Genomic DNA, 15,773 nt, shown 5'->3' with positions numbered 1-15,773 from the left:
ACATTTTCAGAAAACAGCCAGAGTATTTTAAAAAGCTGTTTACTGAATGGCTCTCTCCATGGTCCTGAAGTCAGAAAATGCACATGGGATATCCCTTTTGAAGCAAACAGCTCTTGAATACCATTATTATAAGTTAGTATTGCTAATCTAAATACTTTAAAAGTAAACCATTAAAATCATGAGTGCGTATGCTTTACATTTTTCCTTGTGTTTATTTTAAATAGTCCACCAGCCTGTTAGGCTGTTAGAATAGCTATCATTTGAAGGTTGTCACTTTCTGAGTATTAATATAAATGTTGGAATACTTTAAAATAGTCTTTATAAATGTATACTTTCTGCAAGCTGATTTTTGTGTTGGTGAAGTGAGTCCAGTCAACTTGAAAATATGTATTGCATTCAGAAAAACACTAAATGGTGAAGTATTAGTAGCTGTGTCTACCGTTCACCACACGATGTCGATGGAGACCATGAATGATCTGTATAACTAAAACTCCTCCTTCATGCACGGGGAAAAACTGAACCCGTCGTCGACCATCATAATTTCCTGCCCACTCGATTGTGCTGTCAGGAGTGGAGAATGAGCTAAAACAGAACAAGGCTGTTTGTTTAAGGACATACTTGCACTGTGGATAAATTCTGTATTGGGCTCTTTTTTTTTGTTGCATCAACGATGTATGTGCGAGGACAGAACGGATATGTCTGGATTCATCTGGCTGCGCTGCTTTGTCTCTGTGACCGGTGTGTTTCGCAGTTATCCTATTCGATTTCCGAGGAGGCGAACAAAGGCACCGTAGTTGGGAATATCGCAAAGGATCTAAACCTAAATGTACAGGAACTGGAGAACAGGGACCTGCGTATTGTTTCCAGTTTTAGTAAGACGTATTTTGACGTGAATTTGCGAACCGGGAATCTCTTTGTAAACGAGCGAATCGACAGAGAAGAGCTTTGCCCTCATGTGGTAAAATGCTCCATAAAAATTCAAGTTGCCTTGAATAATCCAATGAATGTACACCGCATCCAGGTCAGTATTGCTGATATAAATGATAACTCGCCTTCATTCATTGAACAGTCGCTTTTAATAAATATCTCTGAATCACTGTCACCGGGAGAGCGATATTTTCTCCCAGTAGCAATGGATGGTGACATAGGAAGCAACTCAGTAAAATCCTACAAGCTGAGTCAAAATGAACATTTCTCACTTGATGTGCAGAGCGGCGGAGAGCACGGTGTGTCAGCTGAATTGGTGCTGCAAAAAGCTTTAGACAGAGAAAAACAGCCAGTAATTAAACTGATCCTGACCGCTGTAGATGGAGGCAAACCACCAAGATCAGGGACTTTGCAATTAATTGTTAATGTTATAGATGTCAATGATAACACCCCTGCATTCAGTAGCTCGCTTTATAAAGTGCGTGTCAAAGAAAATGCGCTTCCGGGAAAACTTGTTATCAAGTTAAATGCCACAGATTTAGACGAAGGTATAAACAGTAAAATCCTATATTCGTTTATCAAACGAGGTAATATTGATCCATCAAATATTTTTGATCTGAATTCGGAAACAGGAGAAATTACAGTTAAAGAGGAACTAGATTATGAAGAGACACCTGCTTATGAAGTCAGAGTCCAAGCAACGGATCAGGGCGCTTCTCCTCGTAGTGCGCACGCTAAACTGCTCATAGAGGTTGTTGATGTGAATGATAATGCTCCAGAAATATCAGTGACGTCACTGATGACGCCAGTAAAAGAAGACGCTGAGCAGGGGACAATCGTTGCTTTTATTACAGTCATTGATAAAGATGGAGGAAACAATGGTGTAACTAATTGTAAGGTAGTTGGGTCTGTTCCGTTTAAACTGAAGTCCAACTACAAAAATGATTATTCTTTAGTTGTAGATGGACCGCTGGACAGAGAAACCACTTCAGTTTATAATGTTACCATTACAGCCACAGATGAAGGAACTCCACCTCTGTCCAGTAACAAGCTCATTACTGTTCACATTTCTGATGTCAATGATAATGCACCTCGATTTATGGAGCCTGTTATTAATGTGTATGTGAAAGAAAACAGTCCAATAGGTTCAGTTATTCATACAGTAAATGCCTTCGACTCTGATCTAGACGTTAATGCAAAGTTGATTTACATGTTACTAGAGGGTTTTCAGAGAAACATTCCAGTTTCATCGTTTTTAAACATCAACTCTGAGACTGGAGATATAGTCAGCCTGCAGTCTTTTAACTATGAGGAGTTAAATACTTTCCAGTTTAAAGTTCAGGCCACAGACTCTGGTGTTCCTCCGCTCAGCAGCAATGTGACTGTGAACATTTTAATCCTGGATGAAAATGATAATAACCCAACAATTCTCGCACCCTATTCTGAGCACGGCTCCATTAACAGTGAGAGCATCCCCTATTCTGCTGAAGTGGGATACTTTGTGGCAAAGATCAGGGCTGTAGACGCAGACTCTGGATACAATGCGCTGCTTTCTTATCACCTGTCTGAGCCCAAAGGGAACAACCTGTTCAGGATCGGAACCAGCACCGGGGAGATCAGGACTAAGAGAAGAATGAGTGACAATGACCTGAAAACTCACCCCTTGGTGGTCTTGGTCTCTGATAACGGAGAACCCTCCCTGTCAGCTACTGTGTCTATTGATGTGGTGGTGGTTGAAAGCACGGCTGAAATCCAGACTCAGTTCAGGCACGTGCCTATAAAGGAGGACAACTTCTCTGATTTGAACCTGTATCTGCTGATCGCCATTGTGTCGGTGTCCGTCATCTTTCTGCTGAGCCTCATCAGTTTAATAGCAGTCAGATGCCATAGGACAGACGGCAGTTTCAGCAGGTACAGCGCCCCTATGATCACCACCCACCCTGATGGGAGCTGGTCTTACTCTAAAGCTACTCAGCAGTATGATGTGTGTTTCAGCTCAGACACGCTCAAGAGTGATGTAGTGGTTTTCCCCGCACCATTTCCACCTGTAGATGCAGAACTGATCAGTATTAATGGAGGAGACACTTTTACCAGGACTCAGACTTTACCCAACAAAGAGAAGGTGAGTTGGTTTCAGCCTTTCAGTACATATTTTTGGAGTTATACACAAACAAATAGCTACGTTCCTTGTGCAATTTACTTTTAAATCATCCTTCCCACAGTCTGTGTATGATTAGTCTCTATTCTTGCATTTGTGAAAATGAGGTATATCCATAACAGAATTCACAATGGTTACTAAGAATTTCCCAAATTCTGCCAAAATAATAAAAATAACAAAATAATAAGTAAATAAACAAAGAAACAAAAATGGTGGACATATTACACAAGCAGAAGTGAGCTTTCAGTGGTACTGAAAACACACTCTTCTCTTTTGTTTTGTTTTGTTTTGTTTTGTTTTGTTTTGTTTTGTTTTGTTTTGTTTTGTTTTGTTTTGGTTTGGTTTGGTTTTTTGTTTTGTTTTGTTATCCTCACCATCCACCACCTGCAATTTGAAATGGTTAATTATGATATGACTCATTCTTTGAACTACCTAGGTGATAATAGTTCAGTTACATTTTGTTAAGGGGACACTGACAAAAATGTATTCTGTGTTGCCCACCCATTTAAAACGTGTTGTTTGACGATCAAAACGGTAGGACCTATACTCTGTTATGCAAGTTGAAAAATGAAATACACCGATAGTGCGCCTCAATTTTTAAACCTTAGTTATATCTAATTTGTAACGCATGGGGTCGCTAATGACCACTTGTTTTAGAGAGCTGGGTGTTTTCAGTCTCCTCCTTTACTTGTGAAGCGTCAGCACTATGCCCGTGCTTTGTGCGAGGAGCACGAATGGCGATAAAAAGCAGAAGGCTATAAGGTGGATGGGATTTAACACGTTGGCTGGTCCTGTGGTGTTTTAAGGATGAAAATAATTTGAATCGCGCCTCTGTTTTTGAAAGCAGCGATGGGCAGTGGAAGGAATAATGAAATTCTGTGTTCGCTGATCGTCCTGTTTTTATCTGACTGGTCTGCCGCTCAGATATTCTACTCTGTTTCTGAGGAGGTGGACAAAGGGACTGTGGTCGGGAACCTCGCAAAGGATTTAAACGTCAACGTTCGAGACCTGCAAACGAGGAATCTAAATGTTGTGTCTGGATACAGTAAGAAATACTTCGATGTTAATTTTAAAACGGGGGATCTTTATGTTAATGAGAGAATAGATCGCGAGGAGCTCTGTACAAACGCGATAAAATGCACACTAAACTTAGAAGCTATACTGAGCAATCCTATGGTACTCCGACGCATCGAGATCACGATTGCTGATTTAAACGACAACTCGCCTACCTTCGTAGAAAAGTCATATTCACTAAACATTTCCGAATCTTCACCTACGGGCGAACATTTCTTGCTTCCGCTGGCTCTTGATGCAGACACAGGCAGCAATTCAGTAAAGACTTACAGGCTGAGTACAAATGAATACTTCTCCCTAGATATACAAGGAGGCGGAGAACACACTGCATCTGCTGAGCTAGTGTTGCATAAAGCTTTGGATAGAGAAGAACAAGCTGTCATTAAACTAACACTGACCGCTGTGGATGGAGGTAAACCTCCTAACACCGGAAGTATACAGATTATAGTCCATGTTCTGGATTTCAATGATAACACGCCGTCGTTTAGCAAAACACTTTATAAAGCACGTGTAAATGAAAATGCTCCAGCCGGATCATTAGTAATTCAGCTTAATGCCACAGATTTAGACGAAGGGGAAAACGGGAGAGTAATGTACTCTTTTGTCAAACGTGCAAACTTCAATCCAGCTGATGTGTTTTTTATAAATGCTGAGACTGGTGAGATCACTGTTAAGGGTGATTTGGATTATGAAACACAGCCAGCGTATGAAATTCATGTTCAAGCAACAGACAGAAGTCCGTCACCTCGGAGAGCAAATGGAAAGATATTGGTAGAGATCACTGATGTGAACGACAATGCCCCAGAAATTGTGATTACGCCACTCATGAACCCTGTCAGAGAAGATGCTGAAATAGGAAGCGTTGTCGCTTTGGTAACACTGACTGATAAAGATGGAGGGAAAAACGGTCAGACTCGCGGTAAACTTGCTGGTTCCACTCTTTTTAAGCTGAATTCAAATTATAAAAATTATTATTCTTTGGTTTTAGATGGACCGCTTGATAGAGAGCAGCGTTCTGTTTACAACGTCACCATTATTGCTAATGACGGGGGCATCCCGTCTTTATCCGCCTCCATTGTTATTAATGTTGAAGTTTCTGATGTCAATGACAATGCGCCTCGTTTCCTTGAAACCGAGATAAATGTTTATGTAAAAGAAAATAGTCCAGTTGGAGCTCGTATCTATACTATTAAAGCAGTTGATCCCGATATAAATGAGAACGCTGAAGTAACATACTCAGTAGTAGGCGATTCAAAAGGTATCCCAGTAAATTCATTTGTAAGCATAAATTCAGAGACTGGAGATATAGTCAGCCTGCAGTCTTTTAACTATGAGGAGTTAAATACTTTCCAGTTTAAAGTCCAGGCCACAGACTCTGGTGTTCCTCCGCTCAGCAGCAACGTTACTGTCAGTGTTTTAGTACTGGATGAAAATGATAATAATCCAACAATCCTTGCACCCTACTCTGAGCACGGCTCTGTTAACAGTGAGAGCATCCCCTATTCTGCTGAAGTGGGATACTTTGTGGCAAAGATCAGGGCTGTAGACGCAGACTCTGGATACAATGCATTGCTTTCTTATCACCTGTCTGAGCCCAAAGGAAACAACCTGTTCAGGATCGGAACCAGCACCGGGGAGATCAGGACTAAGAGGAGAATGAGTGACAATGACCTGAAAACTCACCCCTTGGTGGTCTTGGTTTCTGATAATGGAGAACCCTCTCTGTCAGCTACTGTGTCTATTGATGTGGTGGTGGTTGAAAGCACGGCTGAAATCCAGACTCAGTTCAGACACGTGCCTATAAAGGAGGACAGCTTCTCTGATTTGAACCTGTATCTGCTGATCGCCATTGTGTCGGTATCCGTCATCTTTCTGCTGAGCCTCATCAGTTTAATAGCAGTCAAATGCCACAGGACAGACGGCAGTTTCAGCAGGTACAGCGCCCCAATGATCACCACCCACCCTGACGGGAGCTGGTCTTATTCTAAAGCTACTCAGCAGTATGACATGTGTTTCAGCTCAGACACACTCAAGAGCGACATAGTGGTTTTTCCTGCACCATTTCCACCTGTAGATGCTGAGCTGATCAGTATTAACGGAGGAGACACTTTTACCAGGACTCAGACTTTACCTAACAAAGAAAAGGTGAGTTGACCAAAACCTAAAAGTGGATTTGGTCTTTGGTTTAATAGTAATAATGTTAATAAAGTTAATTTATTTGTATAGCACTTTTTAACACACAACTTATGAAACTGTTGCTGAATGGTATTTCATGGTAATGGTAATGTTAAGCTATGAGTCAAACGAGATTCTAAACAGCTCACCACTGAGGGCGCTGTCTGTGGTACTGAACGGTCGACTATACTTTCTTTGCCAACCTTTTGTATTACAAAGAGTTCAATAAGGTTTTGTGAATTTTTACACTTAAATATTCTACTGCTTTGTCCTTTCACAAAAAATAGGCTATAATTACGACAGATGTACTATTATTTCTTTGCTCGGTAAATATTATTGTCTTTACACATTTGCACCAACCACACAGTTGGTGTCGCTGGAGACCACAAATGTTTTTATCGATCCTTTTTTTCCCAGACTCCTCCTCTCCGTGCGAATCATCCTTAGTCCACCAGTGCTTTTTCGGGAAATATAAAAGTGGTTACGCGACGGACAGCGCTTCCTCTCTTAGTCACCTGTAATGTGGATATGTTCAGAAACTGTTATGTCGTTCATTGTGTGACAGCGATGGGACGTGTAGGACAAAGACTCCCGATCTTGATACAAATCATAGTTTTGCTTTGTTTGTGTGATGCGACTGCAGCGCAGCTCTCGTTCTCCGTTTCCGAGGAGGCTGACAAAGGAACGGTGGTCGGAAATCTCGCTAAGGATTTACAAATTAACGTAAATGAACTAGTAAAACGGGACTTAAGAATCGTCTCCGGGAACTCAAAGACATATTTTGACGTGGATTTAAAAACTGGTGCTCTGAATGTTTGCGATAGGATTGATCGGGAAGAGCTCTGCCCAAATACGGCGAAATGCTCCCTGAGCATAGAAGCCATTCTGAACAACCCGATGCGGCTGCATCGCATAGAGGTACAGATTACTGATATTAATGATAATGCTCCATCCTTTCGCGAACAGGAAAAGACTTTAAACATATCGGAATCTTCTTTTACAGGGGAGCGTTATCTACTCCCAATGGCAAACGATGCAGACACGGGCAGCAACTCAGTAAAAAGCTACAAGCTTAGTCCAAATGAATATTTCTCACTGGACGTGCAGAGCGTCGGACAGCACAGTGAGTCTGCTGAATTAGTGCTGCAAAAATCTTTAGACAGGGAGAAAAAGTCTGTTATTCGCCTTGTTTTAACTGCTCTGGACGGAGGAAAACCTGCCCGATCAGGGACATTAAAGATAGTTGTGTATGTTATGGATATAAATGACAATTCTCCTGTATTTAGTCAGCCTCTGTATCAAGCCCAAGTAACTGAAAATGCTCAGTTTCAGACCTCTATAGTTACTGTAAGTGCTACAGATTTGGATGAGGGAATAAATAGTGAAATAGTGTATTCATTCATTGAAAGGGGAAATTTCAATCCAGAAACTGTATTCTCGATAAACCCAAACACAGGGGAAATAACTGTAATAGGGAAAGTAGACTACGAAGAGAATACAGCATATGATATTCGTATACAGGCAAGAGATAAAGGTACACCATCACGAAGTGTGCATGGGAAACTGTTAGTAGAAGTAACTGATGTGAATGACAATACACCTGAAATCACTGTAACTTCTCTTATGAGCCCAGTTAAAGAAGATGCTGAGATAGATACAGTTGTGGCTTTGGTGACTGTAACAGACAAAGATGGGGCCAGTAATGGTCTCACCAATGCCAAACTTCTTGGGGTGGTGCCTTTTAAACTCAAGGTAAACTACAAGAATTATTATTCATTAACAGTTGATGGGTCTCTTGACAGAGAGAGTATTACTCAATATAATGTAACCATCATAGCCACTGATGAAGGCAGTCCACCTCTTTCCAGTACAAGTGTGATTCCTGTTCACATTTCTGATGTGAATGACAACGCTCCTTTATTCTCAGAGCCTGTGGTTAATGTATATGTCAAAGAGAATAGTGCAGTGGGAGCTACTATCTTCATTATTACTGCAGTCGATCCTGATATGGAAGAAAATGCTAAAGTAACATATTCACTAATAGGTGACTTTTCAAAAAATATTCCAATAACCTCTGTTGTAAACATAAATTCAGAGACTGGAGATATAGTCAGCCTGCAGTCTTTTAACTATGAGGAGTTAAATACTTTCCAGTTTAAAGTTCAGGCCACAGATTCTGGTGTTCCTCCGCTCAGCAGCAATGTGACTGTCAACGTTTTAATCCTGGATGAAAATGATAATAATCCAACAATTCTCGCACCTTATTCTGAGCACGGCTCCATTAACAGTGAAAGCATCCCCTATTCTGCTGAATCAGGATACTTTGTGGCAAAGATCAGGGCTGTAGACGCAGACTCTGGATACAATGCATTGCTTTCCTATCACCTGTCTGAGCCCAAAGGAAACAACCTGTTCAGGATCGGAACCAGCACCGGGGAGATCAGGACTAAGAGGAGAATGAGTGACAATGACCTGAAAACTCACCCCTTGGTGGTCTTGGTTTCTGATAACGGAGAACCCTCCCTGTCAGCTACTGTGTCTATTGATGTGGTGGTGGTTGAAAGCACGGCTGAAATCCAGACTCAGTTCCGACACGTGCCTGTGAAGGAGGACAGCTTCTCTGATTTGAACCTGTATCTGCTGATCGCCATTGTGTCGGTGTCCATCATCTTTCTGCTGAGCCTCATCAGTTTAATAGCATTCAGATGCCACAGGACAGACGGCAGTTTCAGCAGGTACAGCGCTCCAATGATCACCACCCACCCTGACGGGAGCTGGTCTTACTCTAAAGCTACTCAGCAGTATGACGTGTGTTTCAGTTCAGACACATTCAAGAGTGATGTAGTGGTTTTCCCTGCCCCGTTTCCACCTGCAGATGCAGAACTGATCAGTATTAATGGAGGAGATACTTTTACCAGAACTCAGACTTTACCTAATAAAGAAAAGGTAAGGATGGTAGCACTTTAACTGCACAACGGTGAATGATTTAATGCTTTGTTTCTTCCCAAATTATCCTATTTCCACTTTTTATCTAAGAATCATAAGAGAAACATTTGCTAAACTATGCAACCCCTAGTAACTTTTTCATATTGTACTCTTCTTTAAATTTGCCCATTAAGGCTGTTAACTGATGCTAGAACTGCAGTTGATCATTGTGGCTTTTTAGCTGGTGATAAATCAAAATTAATTTTGTTCAATCAAAAAAACTTACTGACTTCAACATTTTCTTTTCTTTTCTTTTTTTTTTTTGTTTTTGTTTTGGCTCTAATTACCATGAGATGTCGCTAACAGCTCAGAGATCAAACGTTGTTTTCTGTGCGATGCTCCTCCCTTTACAGAGGGTCCGTAATTCTTTCTTTGTCGTAGCTGTAGCAGAAGAGCCTCTCTGCTATAGAAGTACTATAGACTGGATCTACCATTATCGAGCAATGTTGCAGCCGCAGTGATTTTTTTCTCCCCTAATTATTTAGCAGGATATGAAAATAATGCTACAAGGGAGTGTTTTCCGGAAATGGATTTATTATTTGTCCCCTGTATTTTACATATGGGGTGAAGTGGCAGCGCAGATTGTGTATACTGTTACGGAGGAGTCGAGCCCGGGGACCAGTGTGGGAAATTTGGCGAAGGATTTACATCTAGACGTTCATGAACTGGAAGCCAGAGGTTTTAAAATTTCTGGACCTAATACGAGGTATTTCGAAGTAAACGTTAAGACTGGAATACTCTTGGTGAAAGACAGACTAGACCGAGAGGAGCTCTGCTTTCGAAATGTGAAGTGCTCACTGGAAGTGGAAGCCATTGTTAACTCCCCGCTGAATCTATATCGATTCGAGGTTAAAATTTTGGATATAAACGACAATGCGCCCTCGTTTCGGATACAAGAAGTTGTTCTGAACGTGTCCGAGTCAGCGTTTCCTGGTGAGAAATTCGCTCTCCCAAAAGCATTCGATACAGACGTCGGAAGTTATTCTGTGAAGGGCTACAAGCTGAGCCAAAATGAGCATTTCACACTGGATGTACAGAATGCTGGAGAGCCCGCTGAAATGGCACTGCATAAAACCTTAGACCGCGAGAAACAGTCTGTTATTAAATTAACACTGACGGCTACAGACGGAGGAAAACCTCCTAAATCAGGCACGTTACGCATCACTGTTAATGTGCAAGACGTCAATGATAATATTCCAATATTTGACAAGCCCTTGTACAAAACCACTGTGGTCGAAAACACGCCGCGCGGCGCAAGCATAATTTCCGTGCATGCTCGAGATTTAGACGAGGGTCTTAACGGAGAAATACAGTATTCTTTTATCAACCAAGATAACGATAACGACGTCGACAAATTTGCCATTAATCCATTAACAGGGGAGATCACAGTAAAGGGTGAATTGGACCATGAAAAAACCACTGCAGTTGAAATCCGAGTCCAAGCGAAAGACAGAGGGCCAAACCCGAGAGCATCTATTTGTAAAGTTCTCGTTGAAATCACAGATGTTAATGACAATCCACCAGAAATTTCAGTTACGTCTTTAGTCAACGTGGTAAGTGAGAATGCACCCCTAGACACAATGGTTGGGCTTTTAACGGTGAAAGACTACGACGCAGATAAAAATGGCGTCGTTCTGGTTATAATAGTTGATCCTGTGCCCTTTAAAATTAAGAACACATATAAGAATCATTACTCTTTAGTCGTTGATGGAATTCTAGACAGAGAACGGGCTTCTCAGTATAATGTAACAATAATGGCGACAGATGAAGGGCTACCGCCTCTTTTCAGTACGAGCGTGGTTACGGTCCACGTTTCTGATGTTAATGATAACGCACCGCGTTTCGCAGACTCTGCGATAAACATTTTCATCAAAGAAAACGGTCCCGTTGGCGCTGTTATTTATACCATAAGTGCAGATGATCCTGATGTAGACGATAATGCAAAAGTAACATTTCAAGTAATTAAAAATAACAAAAATAATGTTATAGGGTCAGTTATTAACGTCAACCCAGAAACTGGAGATATAATTGGCCTGCAGTCTTTTAACTACGAGGAGTTAAAAACGTTCCAGTTTAAAGTTCAGGCCACAGACGCTGGTGTTCCTCCGCTCAGCAGCAACGTGACCGTCAATGTTTTTATCATGGATGAAAATGATAATAATCCTACAATCCTTGCACCCTATTCTGAGCACGGCTCCATTAACAGTGAGAGCATCCCCTATGCTGCTGAAGCGGGATACTTTGTGGCAAAGATCAGGGCTGTAGACGCAGACTCTGGATACAATGCGCTGCTTTCCTATCACCTGTCTGAGCCCAAAGGAAACAACCTATTCAGGATTGGAACCAGCACCGGGGAGATCAGGACTAAGAGGAGAATGAGTGACAATGACCTGAAAACTCACCCCCTGGTGGTCTTGGTCTCTGATAACGGAGAACCCTCTCTGTCAGCTACTGTGTCTATTGATGTGGTGGTGGTTGAAAGCACGGCTGAAATCCAGACTCAGTTCAGACACGTGCCTATAAAGGAGGACAACTTCTCTGATTTGAACCTATATCTGTTGATTGCCATTGTGTCGGTGTCCGTCATCTTTCTGCTGAGCCTCATCAGTTTAATAGCTGTCAGATGCCACAGGGCAGACGGCAGTTTCAGCAGGTACAGTGCGCCAGTGATCACCACCCACCCTGACGGGAGCTGGTCCTACTCTAAATCTACTCAGCAGTATGACGTGTGTTTCAGCTCAGACACACTCAAGAGTGATGTAGTGGTCTTCCCCGCCCCGTTTCCGCCTGTAGATGGTGAGCTGATCAGTATTAACGGAGGAGATACTTTTACCAGAACTCAGACTTTACCTAACAAAGAGAAGGTAAGATGTAATCATCAACACTACGATTATAGTTCAGAAGTTTTGTATACACCACCTCCTCCAGTTTCAAAATCACTCACTTACTGCTCTGTCTGTCTGAATCTGGTAACGGCACTGTCCATGGTACTAAAATCATGGCTTGCTGTTAGAGCTGCTTTGTCGCATTAGTTACATTACTACAACACCCTGCACTGGGGTGAGTAGGGCTGTCAAAAATCAGGATTTTGAAAAAATATATATTTTTAGGTAATGGCGATAATTAGAATAAAATATGCAAAAGAAGCAATTAGAGTACAGCCTACACTAAAGTATCTAGTGAATATTCTTGCAGAAACAGTGAATTTAAATGCTTATGTCGAGCCGGAGATGTTCAGCTTGAATATTGAGGATGCATAATGATGGAAAACAATAATTAATTTACATATATAATTTTACTGTATATACTTTCTGTTGGTGTCAAGATTGTGGGCTCTCAAGACAGCAATTAGAATCATTGATCTCTCTGCAACCTCAGTGGCAGCACTGCTCCGTCTCAGTAATTACAGGGGGTAGTTCACCGTCCAGACACATTTTAATACCACTTTCATCGCAATTTGTAGGGGTTTTAGGATAAATTGAGCAGAACCTCATTACTACCAAAACATATGGGAAATAAGGACGTCACACTCGGCTGTGTAGTCTTTTGTTAGTAATCGGTTGCTATAGTGACCAAGTAAAAAGGAATTCGCCTTAACAATAGTCAGTATGACTCACAGTCTGCATTGCTAAAGGTGTTTGCTCATTTACAGAAGGCAGGCAGTCACAACAGCCTCACTGCAAAAGGGATCAAAAATCTTTTTAAACGTAAGGCAACTTATAAAATAACTAACATGACATAACCAACGTTTAATCGCCTGTCACAAATACGAATCTGTTTTGTTTTTTTCCTGTAGTGTCTAAGAAAACACGCTACTTGTTCGCTGTCGAAGCTCAGCCCAGCGTAGCTTAATTGAGATTTCGCTGCTACCAAAGAGAGAACTGCTTGAACACACTCGCTGCTTTCTTGGTGTAAAAAGTGACTTTGCTGCAGGAGTGGCTGTGATAAATTCCTGTCGTGGCAAGTTTGAAACATACTTCTGACAATCCGTCATAGTTCGTGGCTTATTCAGTTACTAACGGAAGCAAAGAGGCAAACAATAACCTATCGGAGTTCAATGACGCAGAAACCCGTCAGAAATTTTGAGTTAATGTAAAGTAGGGGGAAAAAAAGTCTCCATGAGCGGGAAGAGTCTTCTTCTGAGAGATTTTGTAAAAACTTCTTCGTTTAGTAGCCCCTGGTTAGCAGAGCAGAGAAGACCTGTACTGAGCTCAGTGCTGCCACTGGTGGCTTCAAGTGCTATGGCAACCACTCTGTTAGCTTAACTATTTCACTAGAAGCGAGTGTTTGAGAATCGAGATCCACTCATCAGAATTTCCTCAGTTTGGCTAAGTAACTCCTTCTTCTTTTGTTTGTATATTTTTGTTTTATTTTTTAAGTGTACCTTTTACATTACCGTTTAGTCAGCTTGTCTCATTTGAAACTGGACGGTTCTGCTCATATCCGTTAAATAGTTTTTCCCCACTTAGCGACACACCCGCCGAGGAACAAACTGGTTATTGGCGACTCTGTTTTGAGAAACGTGGAGCTAGCTACACCAGCAACCATAGTTAATTGTCTTCCAGGGGCCAGAACAGGTGACATAGAAGGAAATCTGAAACTGCTGGCCACTCCCCAATCATTTCAGGAACGACATGTTTAGCTGCGTATTCTCCTTAAATTGCTGTCTGTCTGAGTGGTGTCCAAAAAACGAAGTAGGCTTTATAGATAATTGTGAAACTTTCTGGGGAAAACCTGGTCTTGTTAGGAGAGATGGCATCCATCCCACTTTGGATGGAGCAGGTCTCATTTCTAGAAATCTGTCCAAATTTATTAAACCCCCAAAACATGATTACCCAGGGTTCAGACCAGTACGCAGAGTCTTACATGCCTCTTCTTGTTCCACAGGGTTATGTGCTAGGAGCAATTCTATTTACATTATACATGCTTCCCTTAGGCAATATTTTTAGAAAGCATTGCATACATTTTCATTGTTATGTAGATGATTTTTATCTATCTATAAATCCAGATGACACACACCAATTAGTTAAACTGCAAGAATGTCTGAAAGATATGTAGTCCTGGGTGACCTCTATTTTCCTGCTTCTAAATTTAGATAAAACTGAAGTTATTGTATTTAGCCCTACAAATCTTAGAAACATGGTGTCTAACCAGGTACAGTACTTCATCTAGATGGCATTACCTTGGCTTCCAGTAACACTGAGGAATCTTGGAGTTTTGACCAGGATATGTCCTTCACTGCACATATTAAACAATTATATATGATTGCTTTCTTGCATTTCTGCAATATCTCTAAAATTAGAAACATCTTGTCTCAGAGTGATGCTGAAAAACTAGTTCATGCATTTATTACTTCTAGATTGGACTTTTGTAATTCATTAGTTTCAGGGTTGTCATAAAAACAACCCTGAAAACCCTTAAGTTGGTCCAAAATGCTGCATCTAAAGTACTGACAGGGACTAGAAAGAGAGAGCATGTTTTTCCCATACTGGCTTCTTTTCATTGGCTCCCTGTTAAATCCAAAATTGAATTTAAAATCTTCTTCTCACATACATGAATAATCAGGCCCCACCTTATTTTAAAGACCTCATAGTACTATACCACCCCCAATAGAGCACTTCACTCTTAGACTGCAGGCTTACTTGTGGTTCCTAAGGTATTTAAAAGTGGAATAGGAGGCAGAGTCTTCAGCCTTCAGGCTCTTTTTCTGTAGAACCAGCTCCCAGTTAGGATTCGGGAGACAGACACCCTCTCTATTTTTAAGATTATGCTTGAAACTTTCCTTTTTGATTAAGCTTACAGTTAGGGCTGAATCAGGTGACCCTGAAACCTCCCTCAGTTATGCTGCAATAGGCCTAGGCTGCTAGGGGCTTCCCATGATGCACTGAGTGTTTCTTCTTCACTCGCCTCTTTTCACTCTGTGTTTATATACCACTCTGCATTTAATCATTAGTTATTATTAATATTTGGCTCTCTTCTACAGTGTGTCTTTTGTCTTGTCTCCCTCCCCTTACCCCCAACTAATTGTGGCAGATGGCCACCCCTGAGCCTGGTTCTACTCGAGATTTCTTCACCTTGAGGCGACTGTTTATTGTGATTTGGCGCTATATAAATAAAATTGAATTGAATTGTTGAAAGGGAGTTTTTCCTTCCCACTATCACCAAGTGCTTGCTCAAAGGAGCATTGCTTGATTATTGCGGTTTTCTCTTTATTATTGTAGGGTCTTTACCTTACAATATAAAAACCCTTCGGGTAACTGTTGTGATTTGGTGCTAAATGAATTGAATTGAATTTGGCCCTGATGTGGTGATCTGATTTAGTTCCATAATCTGTGAAACCTAGTTGGCAGACTACAGACTAATGTGAACATTTTTCATGTTGAAGGATTCTCCCTTTCTGTGGCATATTCTTTAGGAATTGTTGACAACACATATGTCTTGGATGAGATGTCGA

The 15,773-nt window shown here is 41.3% G+C and overlaps 2 protein-coding genes across 27 annotated transcripts in view; both read left to right on the top strand.

Moving 5' to 3' along the window:
• The window catches only part of LOC115787293 (protocadherin alpha-C2-like), a 195,950-nt gene that overhangs the window by 149,998 nt on the left and 30,179 nt on the right, over positions 1-15,773 (top strand). Inside the window, exon 1 of one of the 26 annotated variants that reach the window (XM_030739930.1) lies at positions 546-3,049. The exons of 23 other annotated variants lie outside the window; for them this stretch is intronic. In XM_030739930.1, coding sequence (XP_030595790.1) covers positions 671-3,049 — 2,379 coding nt within the window. In that variant the 5' untranslated portion in view covers positions 546-670. Of the gene's footprint in view, positions 1-545; positions 3,050-4,178; positions 6,305-9,720; positions 12,184-15,773 lie in introns of those variants that run through there. 2 more of the 26 variants (XM_030739952.1, XM_030739938.1) reach the window with 2 other exon arrangements.
• LOC115787296 (protocadherin alpha-2-like) lies at positions 6,855-9,301 on the top strand. Its single transcript, XM_030739954.1, has one exon. It carries the CDS (start codon positions 6,863-6,865, stop codon positions 9,299-9,301), a length of 2,439 nt encoding a protein of 812 aa, XP_030595814.1. The 5' UTR covers positions 6,855-6,862.

The sequence above is a fragment of the Archocentrus centrarchus genome, chromosome 10, assembly GCF_007364275.1.
Source record: "Archocentrus centrarchus isolate MPI-CPG fArcCen1 chromosome 10, fArcCen1, whole genome shotgun sequence".
Taxonomy (NCBI): Eukaryota; Metazoa; Chordata; class Actinopteri; order Cichliformes; family Cichlidae; genus Archocentrus; species Archocentrus centrarchus.
This window is presented reverse-complemented; position numbering and strand designations above follow the sequence as displayed.